The 21091-nt window shown below is 38.9% G+C and overlaps 1 protein-coding gene across 1 annotated transcript in view; it reads left to right on the top strand.

Annotated features, from left to right (window-relative positions):
• Window positions 1–201: 201 nt before the first annotated feature.
• Window positions 202–21091, top strand: part of PTPRZ1 (protein tyrosine phosphatase receptor type Z1) — a 99376-nt gene continuing 78486 nt past the window's right edge. Inside the window, exons 1-2 of the mRNA XM_029958053.1 lie at window positions 202–247; window positions 1542–1607. Of these exons, the coding sequence (XP_029813913.1) occupies window positions 202–247; window positions 1542–1607 (112 nt within the window). The remainder of the gene's footprint in view (window positions 248–1541; window positions 1608–21091) is intronic.

Here is a 21091-nt window from a genome sequence, read left to right on the forward strand (position 1 = left end):
GTCCATCAGAACTCGTGGAATTAAAAAAGTGGTGGGAAGCTCTCACGCCCAGCCTCTGCTTAGTTTGCATGTGAATGCTCAACTGATTGTGCAAAGTAACAATTAGGACAGTGGATAAAGAAGGAAACTGGAGACATCAACACCTGTGAATCACAACTTACACAGCTTTCTTTTCCATAATTAATTGAAGAAACAGGCATAATGCACATTGACTTGGAAATGTGGGCCAAAGATAACGTTGATGCATGTAAATCCCTTTTCAGTGCCGGTATCTATATGTGAGGTTTGATCTTTGTCACTAAGTGAATGTCGTGAACTGTTGCAAGGGGTATTTTTTTGGCAGGGAGGGAGAATGAAAAGAGAAAAACTTTTAAGGGCAAGTGCATTGAGGAGGCAGAAGTCTGATGAAGTTAATAAAACATGGACTTCAGATAGGTAGCAGAAAGTCATTGTAAGACACATAAACGTGTAACCTTGCAAATAGCAATTATAATTTAACATCCTGTAATCAGGACTACATACTTTCTGCATTAAAGAAAAAGAAGTGGATGTTATGAAACTGTTTCATTAAATTATTTATTGCAGAATGTAAGGAGAACTCTATGGCACATTCTCAAGGAAGCAATCCATATGTGTTCTCAGCATGCTTATATGCAACTATTTCTTAAATAGGTTGTATTGTACTTCTGTAGAACAGTAATGAAGCTAGTAAACATTATGACTCTTGAAGTGACAGTCTCAAAAAACCTATATATCTGCAATTTACATATATTAATAATTATTAGTGAGCATAGTTGTCTATTTGTCCATATCACTGGTGTTGCTAGAATTGTCCTGGCATAAAAATAACAAGGTTATTCAGTAGTCAGAATAAGTTGATGAGTATTTATACAGACAGATTTTTTTCTCTAGAAAAATATAACATGATTTAAAAGTATCTGGTGCCTAACATTCTGTCTCCATAAAGTTTATGGAGATATAAGTAATTTCACATACTTGACCTTCAATAATGCTGATGATAGTCCACAATGAAATTATATTTTAGAACATTTCTTTCATTATCCTTAAATGGTATCAGTACAAAGTCAGAGAAAATATGTAAAGTCATGACCACACTGAAGCAAAAGTTTAACTCATTGAATTCCTAGTTATCTAGAATAGTTCTTTCTAAAGGACAAAGGACATAAAAAAACATAGTTTCTTCATGGGGGAGTTGTATTAGTTTTAAAAGGTGAAGAATGAAAGAATGGTTGTGATGAGATAGGGATGGAAGGAAGGAGGGAGGGAGGGAAGGAAGGAACAAAGGAACGAAGGATGGAAGGATAGAAAAGCACTTCTGTTTGATTTATGTCCTTAATATGCTACAATATTGATGGTATTTATATTCTGTTTAGCCACTACTTAGCATTTGGGGTCCAAGATAAGGACAAAGTAAATTATTCATCAGTAATTAAAACAGTGATTATCTTGTATGTCATCAACACTTCAAGTTCCTGTTAGAGTTCTGGTTTTAATATTGTAAATTCATTACTATTTTGCAGATTTGGTGTATGGATACTACAGACAACAGCGGAAATTGATTGAAGAGATTGATTGGTCATATACAGGTAGGCAAAACTGTCTATTGAGGAACTTATTTGACTTTGATATTTTCATGTTCATTGTTATGACTTTAAGAGCCTCATATGCCTGTATACCACACCATATGCCTAAACAATTGCTAAAGTAAAAATGTAGGAAATGGAATCTGAAAAAATACAGGCACTTTACAATAGGAGAGTGTTTTCATGTCTTACATTTATTACTTTTGGAAAGAGAAAGTCCTCATCCTTAAAACTTTAACCTGAGACCTGACTTATTTGATGAAGGCTGAGCCAATAAATTGTTAGGTCTGAGTATTACTGTTCTTGCAAGTCTGAAAAGCAGAAAAAAAGGCTGAAACAAGGCACAGAAAAGAAATTATCTATACACTGCAGATGAACTTCTGCACTTAGCTTCTGAGCACTCCAGCATACTTTCCAGGTCCCACCCTGACTCTCCTAAAACCTCAGTCATTTTGGCTCTCTCGTTTGCATAAGTAATAAAGATATACCCTGAAATTTTGTGTGGCCATTGCCTCATCAAAGAGGGACTTTGCAAAATTCACAACTAGTCTCTTAGGTTCTTATGTATGTCAAGCACTTTCAATAATACCAAAAAGGTAATTTTGTCCTAAGTGATAGGTATCTTTTACCCAACATGTAGGAAGTGGCTTCTTGAGGATGTGCATAGACTCTTACATTTTAAATTATTTAAATTCCTGTTTCAAAAATACCAATCTATGAAAAATAAGGACTATCAAATACCAGTTCTTTCATAAATTTGATTCAAAATGTGTTTCCTGTTACAGAAAATTACACCATTCTTTTTATTTCTCTCACTCATTTTTAAGACAGTTTTTATCTCCCAGTGTAAAACATATCTAACAAGTTTTAAGTCTAGAGGGAATTGAAACAGGTTAGCCATAAACCCTTCAAAATGAGATTTATAATGAAAACTCACACAGGTTGTACAGCAAAATTCAAGTATAAGATCAATCAATACAGTATTTCATGTTCAAAATTGATCCATTTTTTAATATTGCAGTTTGAAGACTGCAGGGATTCCAGGATTCCAGGTGACCAGAGGACAATCTTTAAAGAATAGCAAATGAGGTTTGTTTAGGATATGAGAGGATAGAACTCTTCCCTAGGCTGCACAGAGCACCCATGTGCTGTGCAGCTGCTGCAGTAGCTGCAGGTCACCCTTGAAGGATATTTTGTGTGGAAAATTAGCACAGACTCTGCAAGCCAGAAGATCCAGACCTGTTGTTTCTCTCCCTTAATGGGTGAGATACCTGTGTGTAGTCATCTCAATTCATATGCTTTGCCCTAGTGACTCCACTGTTGGCAAAGCCTTTCTCCCCATCCAGACCTATATTCGAGCCCTGCTCAGCACTGTGGGCCTTGCCTACCATCCTGCTGCTCCTGCAGCCTCCTGTCCAAGACACATCCTGCCCCTGCTCCTGCTGCCTCACCAGGCACCCTTCTGCACAGGCTCTGTGTGTCCCCAGCATTCTTAACAGAGCTGACTCCATGAGTGGTCAAAAAAGGATTTTTCAAAGCTTTTGGAGAAGGCTTTATGCAAATCAGGTACTCAAGAATCTAGGGCTAGCAATGGTATTGAGAGCTGTGTAATATGTGATGCTTTCCTGAAAAACTAGGTAATTGGTTCATAGCATAAGGGGAATACACAAATTCAGCTTTCACTTATAAAAAGACAGTCTTCCTGAATGTGAAGAAAAATTACAGATTTTAACATTGTGTTTTGGAGGCACAGAAATCTAGAGACTGAAGCATATTTGTTTTCATCTCATTCATTTATAATTACTTATTTATTTTATTCCTGCAGCAAGTGATATCAGGTACTGTATGTGTAACCACTATACCTAGCTCAGACTTGTGGTTTTGAGGCATAGACCAACATGCACATTTCTGAATGGATGTACTATGCTCTCTCAATACATCTCTTCCTCAGACACCAGTTATATTCTTCTGTCTTATAACCTGCTCACTGAAAGACCTGAAAAATTAGACTTGGTGTTCCAATGAAGTCTTATGAGTGGGCCTGGGGATCCTGCAACCATAGAGTTTAGTCCACCATGGGTAAGAAAAGTGCATGTGGCTTGGTACATTGACCTGAGTTTGAGCAGATGTTATTCTCTATATCAAATAAGAAATTTCAGATTTCACAAATTTCACATTAGCTGCAGTGGGTCAATACACTCCTTTACTGGGATGGTGCTGTGAGATGAAAGTAAAATGGAACTAGAGAATCCAACCTGCTAAAATTATCCAATTTCTGAAGGTGAAGTTTCATAATAAAGCAATTGCACATACTGGAAATTGTTGTGAGTCATCATCAGATTTTGACTTCTGGATAAATGTATAATGAAGTCATAAATGTTACTGAAAAGATTTTGTAGTACTTTCAAGAGCTCTGCTTTAAGCCATAGACAGAGTCTGGATTTGCAAGCATTAATTTAATTTTTTGCGTTTTGACTTTGCCTGTATTTGCATAAACAAATACAGTGTTAAAGAACTGAAAGGTGCAAGTGCTTGTTACAGATGCATCCAGTTTGTTCAGGAATAACTGGATCCTGAAGTTAGTCCTATTCCTAAAAATTACTTAACATTTCTTTCTATTTTTCATTAAAACAGTCATGGAAATAAAAAATTTATATAATGAATATTTTCAAATGGTATCATATGCTAAAAGTGAATCCAACCATTTTTGGTGTACAAAAACCAAGTGTACTGCAAAAGTTCAGTTTCCTTAAATCAGTCATATACTGATTGATGAGCAAAGATAATTTAGACAATATTTAACTGCACCACTAAGTTTAGTCATTCACATATTATTTCAAAGCATAAAGCAAGTAAGATGAATTTCAGTTATTTTCTGTCAGCGAGGTGGAAGATTAATTTTTATTGATGCTTTGTCTATCTGCATTGTTTTTGGCAGAAGGAATGACATAATGCTGTTTTCTGTTTTGATTTTTTTTTTAATGTGGCTGGTTGATAGTAGTCCATGAAAATTCCAAGTCTGAAAGGTCACACGTAAAACTGGCAAATGATACCACAAAGATTTTTTTCCCAGTGAAATTTCTTTCTGTTGAGTTTTACTCTTGGGATTTTCGTTCTTGTTCACAACAAACAAGTTAGTTAGTTTAGGGAAAAAAAAAAAACAGCTGAATTTTTTTAAAAGCAAGAGATTCTAAACAGTCTTCTGGGAATTACAAAAACTGGTTTTGAACATTTTTAAAAAATGAATGTACTATGTAAATGTATGGCACAGTCAGATCAGTGTTCTTTGTCTCACCATTCAGGAGTGTTATGTTCAGCCTGTGCTGCCATTTATTATGTGATACGCTGTTACACAATTACCATATAAGTACTTGCAATTCTGATCTTGAGGGAAGTGTGATTTTAATACAAATTGTTAGGTCTCCAGGTATTCGAGATTAGCTCAGGTTAAAACTTGGTGCCAAGGTCATGGGGTCAATCCCCTATATGGGTCATTCACTTAAAAGCTGGACTTGATGATCCTTGTGGATCCCTTCTCACTCAGAATACTCTGTGATTCTGATTTTTGTTGTTTGCAAGCAGAATGTGAATCATATTTCCTTTTTCCTGGGGAGAAGCATCATGAATCACAGAATCACAGTACAATTTAGGTTTAAAGGGGGCCTTGGAGATCAGGTGGTCCCAGTACCAGCTCAAAGCAGAGCGAACTTCAAAGCTGAAGCAGGTTGCTCAGACCTTGTCTAGCAGAGTATTGAAGATCTCCAAAGAAGGAGATGGTGCAGTCTGGGCAGTGTGTTCCAGAAATGTTTTGAAAGCATTTTTTCATTTACCCAACTGCTATATGTTTTATTGCAACTTGTCACCATTGCCTCTTGCCCTTTTCTTGTGCTCTACTCTGTAGATTGCCTTTACAGAGCAAAGACTTCATCTAACCTCACCCTCTCAGCTTCAGTTTCAGCATACTCAAGTGCCTCAGCCTTTCCTTGTACATCATGTGCTCCAACCCCCAGATCATCTCAGTGGCCCTTAGTTTGTAAATACCCATCTCATACTGGGTTGGGGAAGAAATCAAGGCTGGACTCTGCATTCTTGATGTCACCTCATTGGTGTGCAATAGAGGGAAACAGTCACTTCCCTTGTCCTGTTGACTCCTTTTTTTGCTAAGGTAGCCCAGTAGAGTCTTTGTCTTCATGGCTGCAAAGGCACACTGCTGATGCTGACTCACACACCACTCGTTGTTCATCAGGATTATTAATTATGACATTTCCAGATAATTTTTAATATCTGGTGTATCTCAGTAGTAATCTACAGTGATGATGCTCCAATACTTCCTTCAATAACAATGGCTAAGTGTAATGATTTCTTTAATTTGCTCCCATGTTGAACATTGAACTAATATTATTAAAACTAAAATTGCTACCTTTTTGTGTCCAATTCAACACCCCACTCAAGATAATCCCCTAGTTTATCATTCCCCATTACTATTGCCAAAACTTCAGTTGTCATTTGAAAAGCCATGTCTGCCACCCTGAGTCCTGGAAATTTGCAGTTATTGCTTCAAATGTTCATGCCTCTAGCTTGGCTCAGAAATTAAAATTAAAATGGCCTTGTTTTCAGAGGTAGTGAGAAAATGTAATTCTCTTTCTTGCTCAAATAAGATCTAATGTTTCAATTTCAAATGTTCTGTAATAGTTCAATACTGGGGAGATTGTATTTTCAAAGTCACTGCTCATAAAGTTTATGGGAAATTATGTTGTTGCTTATATCCTTAATAACATACAGGTGTATTTTGCTTTTCACTTTTCACTTACCCTAAAAAGTGATCAAGGATCTGCACTATCTCAGCTGTGGCTAAAGAGGATTATTTTAACATTGGTAGCTAATTCTGCTTATTCTGTTAAACACCTGCTGCATCTGCTACCCCCCAGTTTGATCCAGGTATACTGGATAATTTGAGGCTTTCCCCTCAACTTCACTCTGTCTCCTTGTTCAGCAGCCATCTGCTGGAAGGATGGACAAGGTCGAGCATGCAGGTGCTCCTCCCTGCCCTGCAGCTACGGTGAAGGAGAAGCTGTGCTGAGGAGTGTTTATGTGAGTGTGGGCATGGTGCATGCTCCCTGTGAGACAGCCCTAGGAGCAGGGCAAAGGGAGTCAGGAGGTAAAAGCAGGGGTCTGGGTCCTAGCCATCTCTGCCCAGGATGCAATATGATAGATGAGCCATTTTGTGAGCCAAATACTGACAGTTGGACTGTGTAGAAGAGTGGGAGGCACCAGCAGGAGCCTGCTGGATGTGGAACCCAGGAACTACCTCCTGAACTGACTGCTTTAATGGACAGTTCTACCAGACCAGACTTAAATGTCTCCACAAAAGCCCTGGCAAAAAACTGATGAAATCTCCTGCCTTCATTGGTTTGGTAAAACTGTGTTCTGGGGAGATGATGCATACCAAATTAAGTTGAATTCTTTTGCTTGATAAGTAACTACCATGGCGGTATCAGTATAACTTTGTGAGAAGATCTGGTCTTTTTATCAACTTCTATGAAATAAATCACTTTGTTTTATATTCACCAGGTATAATCATGTCCGATGTATCAATTGTGGGTAATAAAGAAAAGCCTGTACTCTTGGGCTCTGTAGGTTCCTTCAGTAAAGGGTACAGGATAAGAAATGAAAATAACAAACATTCTTTTATTAACTCATAAAAATAGCTCTGCAGAGGGTCTTTTCTTTTTTAGTAGACCTTATGCTTCAGAGGCTGTCGTACCCCTTCTTGCATGATAGCTCATTACATGTATTTACGTTCCCCAGATCACACAGTCACTCATGGCTTAGTGTTTTGTCACTAAATTCACAGGCTTACTAATTAAAAAGTCTATTAAATTATTATGGTTTTTTGGAAGGCTGATGATTCAGCAACAGAAATTACATTGTTATGCATCTGTTCATATCAGAGAGACAAGGTATCCTCAAGTGAGAAGCTACATGCTGGCATTTCTGGCCAGAGAGAAATTCTTTTTAAAATATCTCAACAACACAATCAACAACACAAAGCATGTTGCTCAACACAAATAAGATATCTATTCAGTATATTTGTGAATTTTGAATTCATATACAGTGATATGTATAGTCTGTTTCCTACAAGCTTTCTTTTCAATGAGGAAGGCTTATCTTTGAGCTGTAGAAAGCTGTTGGCAGCAAAGTGCAATTTGTTTAACTTTTATTCAGTCAATATTTGCAGGATAAGCTGAGTGGAAAACTGTTTCAAGAGGTGTGGGGAGAGGAGGTAAGACAATTGGACCTCAAATTCATGGAATTTTCAAAGTTGGATGCTTTTAGGATAGGTGTGAAGAACCACATGGTATTCATATTTGGCTCATCACTTCTAAATTACAGCATTTTTATTTCAATTAATATTTAAGTGATCTGTTTGCCAAAGTTTCCTTATAAGGAAGTCAGATAAGACCTCTTACTTTCCCCATTTCACTCCTTTAGTGCTATAAACAAAGTAAACCACTGGATCATCTTTAGAAAGTGCACAGCATGTCTTTCTGAGCATCATCTAGATTATTGAAATGATGGAAAGTTGGTTTCTAAAATACAGAAGTCAAAGTGTGAGGTATTTGCATAGTGTGGGACTGCTGTTATGATAAGATCTGTCCAGGGATCAGAAAGATGTAGAAAGCATTGGAACTTAAAAGCTTTGTTAGGAGTGCTGTCTTCAGGTCTTCAGGAATAACCCAAAGTAAAATGAAAAAAGTAGACTGTGAATATCTCACAGTAAACTGAAGCCTCTGGTCAAGCCTCTTTGCCCTTCAAAACAATTGTAAAAGTGTCCTCATGTGCATACTGCTGAATGATTTCTCATTTACAAGTGCATTCAATCTGTGCTACAGTAGGAAGGTTATGTTCTTGAGAACTACTGCTTACCAAATGCACAGATGGTTACTTTGAGATCATCATCCCTCCATATCAAGATGATTTATGTATTTGTGAGGTTTAGAGCCCAGCAAATAATTCTCCAATTGCTTATGTTTCCAAAAGGCCTTATTTAATCACCTGTTACATCCTATTTGTTTAGGACTTTGTTACCAACATTTTTTCCCTAATGAATTCAAACCCCACTCATTTCAGTATGCACAGTTTGATAATACCTAATAACTAATTCAATGCAAGAATAGAATTTGAAGCCATTCCTGATCTTGCTGTATCTCAGTAATTCAATAGAAATCAAACCCTTCTAGATAGATTTTCCAAGTTACATTCTTTAACCCAATAAGCATTAAAGCAGTCCTCCAAAGGTCATGGTTACACAAGGCTGTGAGAGGAGGAAAATGAAGGGTACAAGGAAGGATCCTGAGGAGGAGGGGACAGTAGGGTGTGGCCTCTCTGTTGACAGCAGAAAGCTCTCATGTAGGCTCAGGTGTCTCTGGGCACTGAGATAGGCTCCCAAGGGAAGTGGTCACAGCACCAAGCCTATCTGAGTTCAAGAAGCATTTGGACAATACTGTTGGGCTCATTGTGTGATTCTCGGAGTGTCCTGCACAGGGCCAGGAGTTTGACTCAATGATCCTGATGGGTGCTTTCAACTCGGCATATTCTGTGAAGCCACAGGCTTTGCAAGCTCAGGGAGCGATGTGAGCTTAGCATTGTGCTTGACTTAGTTGAGGAGAGCATAGGAGGGGCAGCATCTACTGTTTCAGTTTCTAAATTTTGGATGCTAAGTTACTGCAAATTACTGTAAATTAACCTAACCCACTTTTTTGTGCTGTACTGTGGAATTTCATATTCAAATATTACAATATGACTTTTTCCCACAAATAGTAACTTTTCCAAAACTTTTCAATTTGAGAAACTAGGAAAACCCATCAGAATTTCTACTTTGAAAGAATCAGCATTTGCCACTAGATGTATCAATTGAACTGTTCCCTCAATTATGTGATTGCCAGAATCAAAGAATTTCAGCTCTGAGCATCTCTTTCATCTGTGAAAGGTGCACAAAGTCCTTTCTGTCAGAAGCCGAGTCAGGGGATCACTCTGCATACATATTTAGCTAGTTCTTGCTATGCTTCAACAGCTTTGCTTGCAACAAACTCCATATAGGAGCTGTGGCAGCCTCTTTCTGCTCTCTTCCAAGAGCTTTCTATATAAGAGAGTAAACTGTGGCTTGATCTGATATTGCCTGGTGTCAATCCTATTTTAGGAGCCACAGACAAATAACCGTCTTCTTTCATCCTTTATTATAGATGCTGCATTTGAGAGTTAAGCTGTTTTTCCTCTGTCAGGGACTCCTCTGTCAGTGCACTTTAACTGATGAAAACTGTTAACCAGAGAAGTTTTTAAAAGGCAGTTAAGAAAATTAAGATAGCAAAAATGTAAAAGCAGAGAAAAAGACAATGTGGTAGAATAGAGAAAGAATCATTCACATGTAAGGATTTGGAAATTTGTTACCCACCTTCTGATATTTCCCTAGCTATGTAAGGAACCAACTCAGGGCGTGGGTGTGTGGTCATCGACAGACTACAATTATTTTTAGTGGGTTAATGGCATAAACAAACCCACAACAACAAAAAGCCAGTTTTGAATTACCCTGCCTGAGTAACTGAAAGGGAAAAACAAAAAAATATTGTTGCTGGAGTATTTAGGAATACTGGGTCAATCAATGATTCATAAATTCTTTTCTCCTGTTTCAGAACAGAGTGGATTTTCTGCCTGCTTGTACATGTTCTGACCACTTTGCATATACACAGCACAGTATGATCAATCTCTTTGTTGTTCAGCTACATTTGTTCTGTTGTTTTTCATAAAAGCAAATATTTATGGCTGAAGTTCTAGTCAGTGAAAATTTACAGGGCGAGAGGTTTTTTTATTATTATTATTCAGCTGTATCTTCTTGAAAGCTAGCTTTACAGTAGGGCTGTGGTGTGTGTGAACAGAGCTCTCTAAATACAAACACTAGCACATTACCTCTTAAATCTGCATTTTACTTGCTTTCTGAATGTCCAAAACAGATGGAAGGTGACCAGCACAGACAGGCAATAGGCAACATGTAATATTTGTTTTTGGGAAGTGGGACCGTACTTAAATAAGGCAAGCATACATTTTTTCGCTTTAAGTGCCTACTTCAAAGAGATTCAGTACATTATCATGGCTAATCTTTACGAACACACTTCACCACCAAGAAGAGATCCGTACACCTGCCACTCCCAATGTGACATGTATCTGATCAAAATGAGAACAGTACTTGTTCTTTTCTCTGTTAAAGGGACTGATGATAATCTGTTGCAGTGGCTTGATCACACATCTGAAATACCCTTTGTAATAATTTGTTTTTTTCTTAGAGAAGCTGTGGAGCATGTGCTAAAAAGAGCTTTTCTGGATGACTTCCCTTGTCTCCTCCCTCCATCCCTTTCTCAAGAGAAATCTTCCTACCCTTTCCATTTGACACTTTTTGTCATATTGTTTTATTTCCTATCTTAGAGTGCAGACATGACTTGTTTCCCTTTTGCATTATAAAATTCCTCTTTTATCCACTATCAAATGATTATGTAGGGTTTTGTTGCCTACTTCTCCCTAACATTTATTAATGGCTGCATGTCAGTTTGCCACTTAATCTCCTGTGTTGCCAGGCAAAAGTCTTTCTCCTCCCAAGTAACTAATGGAGAAAGATCTGGCTGAATGTTTCCTGACTATCTTGCAGTACCTCCCAGCTGCCTTTTCCTCAGTGTCAGAGACAGTCTCCAGTGTGGTTACCATGGTGCATTGAGCTGGCATGCCTGCAAGGGTTCACAAGAGCCAGCACACCCACTGCACGTTTTATAGGAATGTACGAGGAGGGAAAGCTCTTACCTGCTGTGTCACAGTTACATAGAACGTATCAAAAGGTGCTTTTTGGTGCATATTCTGTGTAAGATTGGCCCAATTTAGTAGCATAAAACCCATCTGTCAATTAAGAATATTCTCTTTGTTCCTCCCTATGTGAAGGTGCTAGTGCATCTATAGATGTATTACAAGTTACATACATAAACCTGCTGATGAGCTTGCCAACTCAACAGGTCAGTACATAAATGTAAATGCTGATGGAAAAGAGTGAGGTTTACAGTGTGCTATACTCACTAACTACCTTCTATAAAAAGATTTTAAGGTGTTTTTTCTCATAATTTGTTATTCAATCTGAAACATTGTTATTAGCAAAAAAGCTTTTCATCAATATAGTTTCCTGATGTGAAAGTCAATACAAATAAAGTCCATCCTGTATCCAGCCATTGGAAAACATGATTTTTTTAAAACTTGAGTTCGTAACTAGCAACCCGTAGATTTGTAGCTGAAATAACAAAATCTTTTTTAAGATGCTGACAGATTTAAAAGTTCACTTTGAAATGTCAAGCAACTGAGTCATATTGTTGTCTCTAAAATATATAATTCAGTTCCCTAGTGGATTTCAAACATAAACATGAATAAATGCCTTTGTTCCAAATAATAATTTACCAGTAAGTTTTGTTCCAGTCACTTGTTTCAGGTTAAATTGGTCATATTCTCTTCAACAAATGGTTGGGTAGGCTGGAAACACATTGCAGCAGATTCAGTGATCATAGCGAGAAGAGCTCTGAACTACAGTGTACTTTGATCTCTCTCCTTGATAAATGTTTCATAGAAACAAAATACTCTTCTCTCAGTTGCTCAGCTTTAGTCCTTGTGAATGAAGTAGGTGGGATTTTCCAGTCTGATTAAACTCCTTTCACTGAACTTTCAGGTTTTTCTTATTGGTATCATATATGAACCCCCCAGCTCAAACACTGCCAGTACAGGCAATCATGCCATCTAAGTCTTGCATAAAATTAATTGAATGCTGTTTTAAAAGTAGGTGTGATATTTTGCTTCGTAGTTCCCCTGAAAGTCTGCCTCAGAAACTCATTCTTGACTTTTCAAAGAATCATAGAATCATTTAGATTGGAAAAGACCCTTAATCATTGAGACCAGATGTTAACCTAATACTGCCAAGTCCACCACTAAACCATGTTCTTAAGCAACACATCTTTTAAATACATCCAGGGATGGTGTGGTGGCACGGCCACTTCCTGGGCAGCCTTTTCTAGTGCTTAATACCCTTTGTGATGAGGCAATTATTTCTATTATCCAATCTACATCTCCCCTGATGCAACTTGAAGCCATTTCCTCTTGTCCTGTCACTTGTTACCTGGGAGAAGAGACCAACCTCCACCTCGCTACAACCTCCTTTCAGATAGTTGCAGAGAATGATAAAGTCTCCTTTCAGCCTCCTTTTCTCCAGACTAAACAACCCCACCTCCCTCAACTGCTCTTCATAGGACTTGCACTTCAGACCCTTCACCAACTTCATTGTCCTTCTCTGGACACGCTTCAGCACCTCAGTGTAAGTCCTCCTGTACTGAGGGACCCAAAACTGGACACAGGATTCAAGGTGCAGCCCCCTCCAGTGGCAAGTCCCTTCCCTAGTCCTTCTGGGCACACTATTTCTGATCCAGGCCAGGATGCCGTTGGCCTTCTTGGCCACCTGGGCACACTGCTGGCTCGCGTTCAGCCATCTGTCAATCAGCACCTCCAGATCCTATTCCACTGGGCCACTTTCCAGCCACTCTTCCCCAAACCTGGAACATTGCATGGGGTTGTCGTGACCCAGGGGCAGGACTCGGCACTTCGCCTTGTTGAACCTCAGCCAATTGGCCTTGGCCCATCAATGCAGCTTCTCCAGATTCCTCTGCCCTCCTACCGTCCTGCAGATCAACACTCTGGCCCAGTTTGGTGTCATCTGCAAACTGACTGAGGGTGCACATGATCCCCTCATCCAGATTGTTGGTAAAGATTTTAAACAGAACTGGCCCCAGTACTGAGCCCTGGGGAACACCACTTGTGACCGACTGCCAACTGGGTTTAGCTCCTTTTACCACCACTTGTTGTACTGGGCCAGCCAGCCAGACTTATTTGGATTTCCAAGCTAGCAGTATTTGTAGACCATTGAGGTAATCTGGTTCTTCTGATAGAATTAGTTTGTTTGTTCTTTGGAGAGTTTTTTTCTCTTGGCAAAATTTACCTGCACTGACATCCCTCTCCTGTTTGTTTTTCAAGTTAAACCATGACAGTCTAATCTCTTGACCCCCTTTGATCTAGCTTTCTCTGCTCATTCATGGCTCAGCTAAGATTATTTCGTCTTCAACATGGCTGACCAGCATCTGATACACTTATCCTAGATGAGCTGTCTGCAGGACTTTGTGCAGAGACATTAATACTTTACTGTCTTTACTAGGGGTTGCATGATTAGAGCTTCAGTACACATCTACCTTTCCATCATACTGTTTACAGCCCTCTGAGATATCAGACATGGTCTGATTCTCCTCCTCCCCTGTGTTTTTCCTATGGTGAGATTCTTATTAGTAACAAAAACTCCCACTAGTAGTCTAAATGTATCTTTTTTTCAAATTGCATTGTTGAATTTCATGCTGTATTTGCTACTGTTGTTCTCAAGGTCAGCTGTTTTTCCCATATGCTATACTGGACCTCCTTGTGATGGCATGTTTTCACATCATGCCATCAGTAGGTGTAATTGTCAGAACTGAGAACGTCCAGAGTCTCCTGCACATACACAACCTAGTACCTCCCATTTACTACTGCTATTTTTCTTCTTTTCTTGTTTTCTCATAGCAAAAAGTACTGGGTTATTAGATACTGCGGTAACAGGAACAAGATACTATGGTAACAACATGCAGCATTTTTTGCACAATTACAGGATTTCTAGTTTTTTAACACTTTTAGTAATCCTTCCTTCCTTTCTTTCTCTCTTCCTTCCTTTTTTCTTTTCCTTTCTTCACTTCCTTTCTTTCTTTCCTTTCTTCCAATCTATCTCAACTTGGATACCCCCTAAAGAGCTGTCTATGTTCTCATTCAAATTCTATAGGCAAATTCAACCTCATTTCAACTCCATTGACTTTATGATCATGAGTCCATATAAGGTAGTTGGCTCATAAAATGTTCTATATCCTAGGCAAAATATCTCTTATGTTGAAAGTTTATTTCCTGATCAAGCATTGTTATGTTGCAATGGTTTATAGTCTTAAAATAAATGCTTGTATGAATATTAAATTAGTAGCTCTGTTATGCTATCACCCACAGATAAATCCAGTTTGATAAATTCCTAGTTAAATAATATTTTAATTATTTCTGTGTAAGTACCAAATTTTACAACCACTACTCATTGCCTATATTCAAATTTCAAACTTTAGTCTTATAGCCTGAACTAAAGCTAACTGAAATCAGTGAAAAGATATCCCTTAAAACTGAACTTCAAATCAGTCCTACCTTATAGTTATGACCAATTTGTATCACATTAATGATGGAGTATGTTTCTAAACAAAATTTAAATGTATGGATTTTAGCAGTGATGGAATGGGTAACAAAAATACTGAGGAATGAAGTGAGAATATTTATTCTACTTTCAGTGTATAAAAATTACCAAATTATTTTTAAAATTATCATAGCAAAACTAAGAGTATTTGGCAATTAGGTGAGGAATCACTCTGTAATAGCTGATGGCAATTAGCTGTTCCCATGCGGATCCCTCATTATTTTACATTGTAAGAGAAATTACAAGCATATTAGCTTGCTTCTGCAAAGTTGATCATCAGTGAAAATTAAAGCTGACATTTGATTGTCCTGAAACTTCATATTTAATATCTCTCTAAGGTGAATGGCTCAGTTTACAGTTAGCAGAGCTATTGTTTCAGTCTGTGGTAGTACCAGATCTAAATTAATGCAAGCAAGTACAGCTGTTTCTGCACAACAAAATTAATTGTCATGTGAAAATATAAAATAGTTTCATAAAACCTTTCAAGATATATTCAGGATAGCTTCTCCCTGGATGTGATGTTCTTCACTGTTTTCACTAATACCTCAGATGAAAGAAGAGAGGGCATTTGCAAATTCATGGAAGATACCATGCTGGAAGTTGCAAGAATTTTGGGTGACATAGAAATGTTCTGAAATCTATCAAATAGAATTTGTTGATACAGTGGTAACAGTAAGCACAAATTAATCCCACCAAGAAAGAAAATCAAGCATGTAGATGCAAAATGAGAATTAGCTGGTTAGGTGGCTGTATGGCAGTTAGCTATAATTACATCTGAATTAACAATATGTAATTGTTACAGAAAACGAAATCCCATTTTGAGGTGAATTAGAAGAAATTATGTATCAGGCATGGGAGGCAATTATTCTGCTCTAGTTGTCACTAGGAAGGTCTCAGCTGTAGTTCTGTATTTATCACTGGGCTGCACACTTGTAGAAAAGACAGCGACAGACTGAGAGAAGATCCAGAGAAGAAGCAAAAGGAATAACTGGTGTCTAAGAAAGCCCCAAATCCTTGGAAAATAACTGAAGGAAATAAGTTAGTGTAGAAAAGGGAGTTATGATAATAGTTTTCAAATATTTAAAAGTTGTTAGTCAATTACTAGTTGCTCTCCATTCCACTGAAGTGATAAGGATGAATCAGTTTAATTTGCAGAAGAAAAGGCCTAGGTGCAATAATAGGAAAATCTGTGAGAATAGCGCAGTTCAGGTTGCTTCCAAAGACTGTAGAATCCCTCTCATTGAAATTCTTTCAAAAAAATGGGAAAGACAAGCATTAGTGAGGGATAGTCTGATTATACTTGATTCTGTAATGAAGGAAAGGACTCAGATGACCTCTCAGTCTTGCACGTCTGTGAGGCTTTGGGGCAATGTAAGACCCTATTTAATCATCTTTCAAACAGACCTCATGTATATGTTATTGCATAGACGAAGACAATACTACCAACCATTCCTGAAGTTACTCAGATTTTAAGTCCTTTACTACTTTGTTAATCATCAAACATTTGTCTAAGAAAATTATTTTCTATGCTAGGTCATTTCCTAATGTTTGGCTGTTTGAGGCTGTGAGTGGAAGGACTGCAGGGAATATTTCAGGCCAAAATATGTTTTTTATATGGACACTCAGAAAAATGTGTAAGTTCTCCCTTCTGAAAAAAAAGAATAAAGCAGTATTTTCTGTGTAAGCCTAATATGTCCTCATTTTGGATCTGGAACCTGAAAGGATAAGTAGCTTTTATTTTATCAGCTCAATTTCTGTCTAAGGCAAGTGTTTCTTGGTCAAGCTCTTGACACAGTGCCCTGACATAAAATATGTGTTAAATAAATTTAATATTATTTGGGTGATTTAGACTACTGTAATTATTTTCAATGGAATTGTAGTAGGATTCAATGAGACGGAAACCTTTGTGTGAGAACAATAACTTCTTAAGTCACTCAGACTTGTTTCTAGGGCTTGTCTAATGTTAAATTCAAATTTAACATGGAAGATTTCTTGTAACTCTTAAGTTCATAACTTTTTGTGGGTTTTACCAATCACTTACTCTTCCAAAACTCCTGGATTGCATTTTGAAATCCAAATTCATTTACTCTGCATAGACATTAAAAAGTATTTTGCTTTTCTTTGGACATTGCTGCAGATAATGTGAGATTAAATTAATTTCATTTTCTGTTTCTCAGTCTCAGACCTGCAGTCATGCGTGCTTATTGCTTCTGTCTGAGGGAAAAGCTCTTTATGGTAGAGCACTGAGAGCAGGCAGTGTTTTCTTTCTTGTGCTGCTGAGCAGCTCTGATCATCTGGACTGTCAGCAGCTGGAATATTCTGATTTCACTGTAGGAGGAGCCCAAGGGTCGAGTATTCTGCATTTGTACTGCTTTTATCCTGCTCTGTATTAGTGGGCACTGTGGACTAGCAGAGCCTGTTGTTCCATCAAGCCTCCTGCAGTCCTGCTGGACCAACGCAGCTACACAGCATCACCCATTAACCCAACTAATGACTTCTAGTGAATGCTTTGTATTTGTTCTAGCATTCACATTTTATGTTAATGTGATAATATGAGAAATCAGTTTTGCCAAGGTGCTGTCTCAGAACACCTCCACAGCTTACTTCAGCAGCACAGTGCATCACTGATGCTCACGCATGTATCGTTGGTGAATCACTTTCCTTCGTGTCACACTCTTTTGCTTTCTGTCTAGCTGATATGTTCTTTATAATATTCCCAGAGATGACTGCACTGTGGTGTATGATGAATCTGTGCCCCTATGAGGATAATGTTAGGTTTCTTTTATGTGTCATAATGATAGTGCATAATGGAGCCAGAACCTATGCCTGGAGATGGAATAGTTACAAACAAAACCAACCCAACAATAGGAAATATAGAAAAAACAATTTTAATAGCTCTTTAAAGTGTCAGGCTTGCACCTGCATATCCTCAGAAACTTTTTGTGTGTGTTCTTTAAAACACAAACTACTTTCTATTTGCTGAGCAGCCCAGAGCAGTAACACGACTCTAAGTTTTGTGCATGCTTTTATAATAAACTGACACATTATAGGAGTGAATTTAGGCAGATGCTCTTTCAACGTAAGATACATTCATACACACATTTAAGCTAAGCAGTCCCTTGTGGTTACTGGGAACTGAAGACACTGCAATTTACAGGCCTGTGCACTTGGTTGATTTAAAGACAGAGGTACGGTCAGGAAAAAAATGTCTCTGTCACTTCCCAAACATCTTTCTTCTTTCCTTTGACATATTTCTATAACCCATGAAGTGACTATTCTAGTTGTCAGGAATCACCGGGGGTTTTTTTGGCAGCAGAGCACGGAAGTGCTGGCGTATATGAGTAGCAAGGCTGTCTGTCTCTGCATAAGGGCATTATGTTCATCAGGCTCAAGTATCATTAGTCTTTTTTATTTTCAAATTAAGCATCCACTGCTATTAATTAGTTAAAGTGAAATGAAATACACAGTCCAACAATACTTTTCCATTAAAAATTTCCAGTATGTACAGGGATGAGAACCATAAAAATTATAAAGCAGAGGATGGAAATTCTTCATCCTAAATAGCCATTTAAGTAGCACATCTGGAGAAAGGCAACTGCCAAATTTTTAGCAATCAGCAATAGCATTAACAAGGGAACCATTGTGCTATGTGTATTGGGAATGTTTATTTTAAGCAACTAAGAGTTGTTCTAATACCAAATTAAATTATGTACCAAATTAAAGGAAGATCATGATTTACAGTCTTTCAGTGGGCTCTACTTTTTATTGAACAGGGACTTGTCATACCTAATCTAAAGAGGTGAGTTTATGCAGATATACAGCTGCAGCCAAGTCAAATGGCACAGGACTGCAGAGTGGGCAAGGGCAAGGAGTAAAGCTCCCTTAGCACCCTGTGCCTGCAAGCTGAGGATTATTTGAACAATGATCAAGTGTTCTCAGGGGACATGTTTTAATTAAATTCTGCTCAGCTAAGAAGTTGGACAAGGATACAATATTGTCAACAAAAATCCCTCCCTGATGTGACACTGAATGCCAGCATCATGAGACCCCCTCAGTGTCCCTCAGTATTTTGCTTTGGTGGACTGGCAATAATATTACAGGTTGACAGTGCAGAAGCTGGCAAGAACAGAGCTCTTCAGGCTGTGCTTACTGACACTGATTTTCCAACCTGTGGAATAGTATGCACAACTCATCTCATAAATGAGAGGGGGTGCCCAGGATGGCCATACAGAACACTTGTAATGCATCAGGAGCTCTTAGCCCTGATAAAGTTTATGTAGCTCTGGTGAAGAGATATTCTTTCTGATTTGACTTCGCAAGTTGTCTCAGTTTGAAGAGACTGGAATGTTTGTTAAAGAGGATGAGTTGTGAGACAGACCAAACTCCTCTCTTTCAGCAATTATAAATTCAAAAATTAAGGGGCTTTAATCGAGGAAGTGTGGAAGAAAAGAAGAAAATAGCAACCCTTTATTAAAAGATATATGTATATTGGCAAGAACAGTAACAGAACATAAAAACAGCTAAACAATAGTTCTGTACCCAGAAGTTCCCTTCAAACAAAAGAAAAAGTCTGAATACTTCTCTGTCTTCAGTGCAGTTCTAATCACAGTCGGCAGGGGGCGCTGTTGGATCACTGGCGGTCACCACACGGGGAGGGGTCTGGGGGTTGGTCTCGGGTCACGGGAGGAGCCGAAAAGAAGATGGGGGATCCTTCCCCCAGTGGAAGGAAGGGGAAAATAAAGCAGTTCACCCCCAACAGGACTCACTGTTGTTCTCAGTTGATGGCACCCCAAAAGCTCCTCCTTTTCTCCCAGCGAGCACAGAGACTCTCCGATGAAAATGCAGCAGGTCCAGGCTGGAGACAAAAGACAGCTCGCAGGCAAGTTGAGGCCAGCAGTCAGGGCTGACTAGAACGAGAAGCCAGAAAGACAGGTTTCCAGGCCTTCTCTCCAAACGCACCGAACACAGACCCTGTCTCAGTCCCCGGAAGAGAACCCAGCAGTCTGACCCTCTCCACTTCGAGCAGAGCCAGCCACCCCCTCCCAAAACTCCTCCCCTCTCCCCCCAGCCTCTGATGGGCCATCAGCGAGGAATGTGGTCTGGCTAGCTAGTTCTTTTGTAAGGCTAATTAACTCCCTTCCCCCTTTCCATTTAAACTCCGTGGGGGGGCAGGGGAAAGAAAAATTCTTCTGAATTTCTAACCTATAACACAAGTCCAAATTATTTTTTTCTTTACAAGGGGAAATAATGGGAAAACAGTAATACTGTATATCTTTGTCAGTGATCTAGATGATGGGGCAGACTATACCCTCAGTAAGTTTACTGATGATATAAAACTAGGAGGAGTGCTGAGGGACCTCAGCTCACTGGAGAAATGGGCTGACAGGGACCTCATGAACCCATGAGGTTAAACATGGGAAAGTGCAAAGTCCTGCACATGGGAATGAACAACCTCAGACACCGGCACATAGTGGGGGTCAACCTGCTGGAAAGCAACTTTGCAGAAAAGGAGCTGGGAGTCATGGTGTACACCAAGCTGAACATGAGCCAACAATGTGTCCTTGCAGCAAAAAAAGAGGTTAATGTTTACCTAAGCTGCATTAGGAGGAGTAATGCAGCAGGCAGAAGGAGGTAATCCTTCCTCTCTACTCAACCCTGGTGTGGGGTTGGAATACCCCTGGAGTACACCTGGAGTACTACTCTGGGCTCCTCAGTACAGGATTCATGGATGTATTGATGGGGCTCTGAGCAATCTGGTCTAGTGAAAGGTGTTCCAGCCCGTGGCAGGGGCATTGGAACTACGTGATCTTTGAGGTTGCTTCCAACCCAAGCCATTCTGATTCTATGATTCTGTGATTCTGTGATTAGAGAGAGTCCAGTGAAGATGGCAGGCACAAAGTGAAACACAGGAGGTTCCCTCTACAAATCAGGAAACACTTTTTTTCCTGTGAGGGAGACTGAGCAATGGCTCAGGTTGCCCAGAGAAGTTGTGGAGTGTCCATGCTTGGAGATATTCAAAAGCCATTTGGACATGGTCCTAGGCAACTGGCTGTAGATGACCTAGTTTGAGCAGAGGGGTTATATAAATGAGCCCCAGAGGTCCGTTCCGCCC

Source organism: Manacus vitellinus, unplaced genomic scaffold (assembly GCF_001715985.3).
Source record: "Manacus vitellinus isolate BGI_N305 unplaced genomic scaffold, ASM171598v3 scaffold_13_pilon, whole genome shotgun sequence".
In the NCBI taxonomy this organism is placed as follows: domain Eukaryota; kingdom Metazoa; phylum Chordata; class Aves; order Passeriformes; family Pipridae; genus Manacus; species Manacus vitellinus.